The sequence below is a fragment of the Poecilia latipinna genome, unplaced genomic scaffold, assembly GCF_001443285.1.
Source record: "Poecilia latipinna isolate Pla-1442-1.1 unplaced genomic scaffold, P_latipinna-1.0 Scaffold609, whole genome shotgun sequence".
Lineage (NCBI taxonomy): Eukaryota > Metazoa > Chordata > Actinopteri > Cyprinodontiformes > Poeciliidae > Poecilia > Poecilia latipinna.
The window spans coordinates 92,847-97,881 of record NW_015113225.1 but is presented as its reverse complement, the minus strand read 5'-3'; the positions used below and the strand labels follow the sequence as shown (position 1 = coordinate 97,881).

The following is a 5,035-nucleotide window of genomic DNA, read 5'->3' as shown; positions in this document are numbered from 1 at the left end:
AATTTAAAACCCCCTTTGGTTTTTTAATTCTGCCTTTTTTTTTTTTTTTTTTTTTTTTTTTGTGTGTGTGTGTAAAACATTATTCAGTTTGAAAACATTCATTATCTACACTCAGAACAACAAACAGATTCAGGGTGCTGAATCAAGCGACCTGCACAAACTGGAAAAGAGATAAAAAAAGCCACAGCAATGGCTCTGTGTGCATTTTTAGCTACTGATTTTGAGAGGAAATGAAGTCCTGTTTTACTGATGTTGACACAGACTTGTCAGGAACAAGGCATGTTTAAATTCTATCTTTTCTCCCGGTGTGACGCATGCAAAATAAGGCAGCTATCAAAGTAAACCAGCCTGCACTCGAGCCGCTTTAGTGGCATAGGAACATTTCATAGAAAACTTTTGAAAAAAAAAAAAAAAATAAAATAAATAAATAAATAAAAAGTTTTGAACTTTCAACGGTGCTCAGGTTGTTCTCCAGCTCTGCTCTGCTCACCTATATGCAATTGTGCTACATCAGGAAGAAACAAATTAGACAACATTGCTACAATCAATACCCAGCCTCTTGTTTGCAGACAGGAAGGGTGGCTGCTCGTTTTGTGAATTCAGAAATAAGTTAGGCGGTTTTGTAGAAATTAATTACTGACCTATTACTTTGTCGTCTGTTTGGGTGTAGAATGAGGGTAGAGCTTTATTTATACTTGTAATTAGGGGAACTTCTGGAGAAAAAGGAGGTTGTCCTATTACCGGTCACTTGTGTTGCATCTGCTGGCAAATGCAGTGCAGTACAGATACTCGATTCGCACTGGCATAACGTTAGTCCTGAGGCTTTTCTCTTCTATATCCTGCAAACATATTAACACTCACAACTTTTAGGAGGAGAGGTGACTGTTAAGAAAGCGATAACTGTTTTTAGACATTTAATTCTGCAGCACCGATCGATTTCAGTTTGCGTGGATTACCTAATCGGTTAATCATTAGCAGTTTCAGCTTTCTCCCCTTGTTTTTGAGCTCTGAGCTTTCTCCAACTCAGTTTCAGTTCGTCTTCCCCAAATTCTTTGGCGGCTTCTCACAGCCCCGCTCATGCAGTGCCATCAGTGTGCTCATTAAATCGAACCTTTATGTGTCAAGTTGCTTTCTCACTCCTTGCTTTTTTATCTTTTAATGAGTCATATACTTGTTTCCACTATCTCTGTCAAATATTAATAATTTTAAAAATGTGACCAGTGATATTAGGGTCAAGAGAACAGAGTTGGGAATCAAAATTTTCCTGCACTGCTTGAAGCTCTTTGATCTTTCCTTATTGGAGGAAATAGCTAATTATCCGTAAATGTTAAAATTGAAAAATTGGTGTAGGGCTGTCAACTTGAATTATATCAGAATAAATGCAAAAAAAAAAATACTGAAAAGTGTATGCAGCTTCTTAAATTGTCACAATACTAAAATTCAAGCCTGATATGCTTCATGCAATTTCCAAGATTGATGGGTCGAAAACAATGCATTAAGTGTCATATGTCATTTTTAATTAGACAAATTCTGCCCTCTTGACTAATTCTTCAAAATTCGGGGTATCAAAAGCATTGCTGGGTCTTCGGGGAATTGGGCAATGAGTTGCAATGTGGTACTTGTGTCAGTGCTTAGTATTTATATAACAATTACTTTCTCATACAGGGCCAGGATTTTTTGCATATCGCTTTTCCCTTAACGCATAAAATCATTATATGAAACTGCTTTTAAATTTGCTCAAGTTATGCTTTTTCAGTATTAAATTTATGAAACATTTCAGTTTGCCAAAAAAAAAGTGTAATGGAGCAAATCTTTTCTTTTATACCACTGTAATGGTCAGGTATTACATTTTTTCCCCAGATAGATATGGAATATCTTTTCCATATTTTTGCCAGTGTATAATTTATTGCCTTGAAAATGGAGTATAACCAAACCTCGCCAGCAGTCCAATTCTGGTAATGTGATTTATTTTAAGAATGACAGCTGACTGCTTATTGACTTAAAGGCTAACCGCTGCTGGCTTTCCTAAAAAATCTATTTTCTGCAAGGGAAGCAGCTTGAGATTTATCGAAGCAATTTTCAGCTAAAGAGGAGTATTGATGTTGCCGTAACGCTGTCAGCCGATCTAAGGGGACAAAAACAATGGAGACGCAACATGGAGGATCGTGAGCTGATGATGGAGAAGGAATCGTGTCTGACAGCAAGCAGGACTCGATGTTTAGCGGTCGCCCGTGCCTGGACTGTTGGCCTCTGAGCTGCTGTCAGTCTTTTATCTCTGCTGGGAGTTTGTGACCTTCATGCAGTCTAGATGTTGAGTGGCAACCACGGCTGACAGCTTTTCTCAGCTGAGTCATCAGCTGACAGGGAGGGACCTTAATAATCTGGCAGATTTACCGATCAAATAAGGCCGGATTTTCTCATTCACGTTTCTATTTGTCGGAGCAGTAGAAATGTTTGTATGTGTCCTTCATCAAACAGCGATTAACATTTTTAATCAGCTTAACTGGCTGCTGATCTAGTTTTAGGTGGAAAACCAGAATGGAAAGACATTCTCTCTCTGTCTCTGTCTCTGTTATTTCCTTTAATGTCTAATACTTTGTTGGGCACTTTCTTTGATTTTTTTTTCCCTGTAGACGATGCAGCAGGAGAGCCTGATGAGCTGACTGTGGACCGCAGCTATGTGAAGAAAAAGCTTGAGCACGGACTGACGCGGATCTGGCAGGTTTGCAGTCAAACATTACCTTTTGTCTTGCTTTTTTTTTTTTTTTCCTTCCCAATTCATTAGCTTTCTATCAGGTTCTGATTCCATTTTACGGCTCTCGTCTTTCAAATGACCAAATCCATCCCTGTCTCGGCGTCTCTCCTCAGGACGTCCAGTTAAAGGTGAAGGTGTATATTCTGGGGACGGACATGTCAAACTTCAAATACGACGATTTCATAGTGGTACTAGATGTCATCAGCAGGTACGTGTCGGGGTCGGTCCGGTCTCGCTTTCGCCGTTGCCTCCTCCTTGGGTCACATTAGTCAGGTTGACCTGCAGGGTTTTTCAGTGTGCTCTGTCTCCAGCAGAGTACTTATTCTTTGATTCACGTCCACTCAAATTAGGGAAATTAATCTACACCACTGCCTAAGAAGGTTTTATGAATGAATGTGTATTTAGATTTATCTATGCTGGCTGCATTTACTCTGATTATACCTATCCTTCCTTACATCTATCCGCTAATCTATTTTCATGTTATATTATTAATAATACTATATTACTCATATATATATATATATATATATATATATATATATATATATATATATATATATATATATATATATATATATATATATATATATATTATTACCCTGTAGCAAAATCCCTCTGTCACTGTAATTTACCACAACTTTCAGTTCTTCCATATTCTTGCCCCTAATAATGCATCACATTTTACCAGAATGAAATTCTGTTGTATTACGTAATAAAAATGCAACACAATAGAATCCAAAATAACTAAGCTCCGATGAGACTTTGTTGGGGTTTCTTTTCTACTTTTTTTTTTTTTTTTTTTTTTTTCCTCTGCCCTGATTGCATTCTGCTTTTTCAGGTTGATGCAGGTTGGTGAGGAGTTCTGTGGCAGCAAGTCAGAGGTTCTGCAGGAGTCTATCAAACGCCAGAGTGTGAACTACTTCAAAAACTATCACAGGTGAGAGGAACTAATTGTTCTTTTCGATAATGTGAAAGTTAGCGACTGAAAAAAGAAAAAAATAAAAGGTCTTTATGTACTGTAAAAGCAAAAGCCTTCAAGACCGTAAGTTGTTCAATGAGGAGAGAACGTCCTATGCAAAATGGTAGCCATCGGCTAATTCCAACACACTCCATCACTTGCATAATCCTCTTCGGAATAAATGCGTAATTACATGGCAACACTCAATGAGGAGGGAAAAAAAAATCCCTTTTACATCCTGATTACATTAGAGCCTGTCAACCTCATGAATATGTGCTCGCAGCCACCGACGGCGCCCTGTCATCGGAGAGGACGCACATTGATCAGCATTAAGGTTACGCGTCAGGGATCATTGATGAAACGTCCAAACATCAGGTGACACAAGGCAGACATAATGAACACATTTTAGGGTTTATGGAGATGCAATGGAGATTATATGGGCATGAAAGCCCACGTGTGATTGAAAGAGTGGAGGACGCTAAAGAACACGAGTGGCAGATGTCTACACTACGGATGAGGAAACCTTGAGAGCGATTTAGTGACCATTAAGCTCAATGTGAGTGTTTAGTGGTACAGAAATGACAGAAATTTTTTATCTTTTTTTCCGACTGATTTCCTTTCTTAGTTTAATCGTCTTTTAATTCTCAATTCAATCTGCAGTAGGTACAAAATTTTCCAATTAGTGCACGTACCGAGCTTAGTTGAGCGTGCAATTTGTGTTTGTTTTTTTTTTTTTTCTTCCCGTGTTCTGTGTTCCGTCACCTCCTATATTTCAAACACCCTTAAGACATAAAAGGTGTCCTGCAGAGTTTAAAGCGAACACTGTGATGACATGCTACACAGTGTGAGATAATATTAACTTGGCAGCTGAACGCCAGGGTGGCTGTTTTTTGAGCTGTTAACACATCGAATCCTGTTACAGACCGGACACATCTTTCCTCCTTCCCTGCTGAGTTTCTGTAACCTTTTGGTCGGTTTTGTTCATGTTCACACAGTTAATCTCGGACCTTCTGAACACAGGAGCAGTTTTGCAAAAGATCATATGTTAGCTATTTAGCAGATAATGTTTTATTGATTCATTGTTGTGCTCATGTCATCTGTGTTTTTGTTTTTTTTTTTGTCCAGAGCACGACTGGAAGAGCTTAGGATGTTTCTGGAAAACGAGACGTGGGAACTATGTCCAGTCAAGTCCAACTTTAACATTGCCCAGCTCCACGTAAGTGAAAGTCAACAAAAAAGCTGGAGTAAGATAACTTTTATTCATGCCTTGTTCACATATAGCACGCCATCACCATTAACCTGCGTTCTCTCGTATCGCAGAA

The 5,035-nt window shown here is 38.6% G+C and overlaps 1 protein-coding gene across 2 annotated transcripts in view; it reads left to right on the top strand.

Moving 5' to 3' along the window:
- The window catches only part of vps50 (VPS50 subunit of EARP/GARPII complex), a 121,052-nt gene that overhangs the window by 67,650 nt on the left and 48,367 nt on the right, over positions 1-5,035 (top strand). For both annotated transcript variants that reach the window (XM_015042936.1, XM_015042937.1), the window contains exons 14-17: positions 2,634-2,722; positions 2,869-2,963; positions 3,594-3,692; positions 4,839-4,929. In XM_015042936.1, coding sequence (XP_014898422.1) covers positions 2,634-2,722; positions 2,869-2,963; positions 3,594-3,692; positions 4,839-4,929 — 374 coding nt within the window. The remainder of the gene's footprint in view (positions 1-2,633; positions 2,723-2,868; positions 2,964-3,593; positions 3,693-4,838; positions 4,930-5,035) is intronic.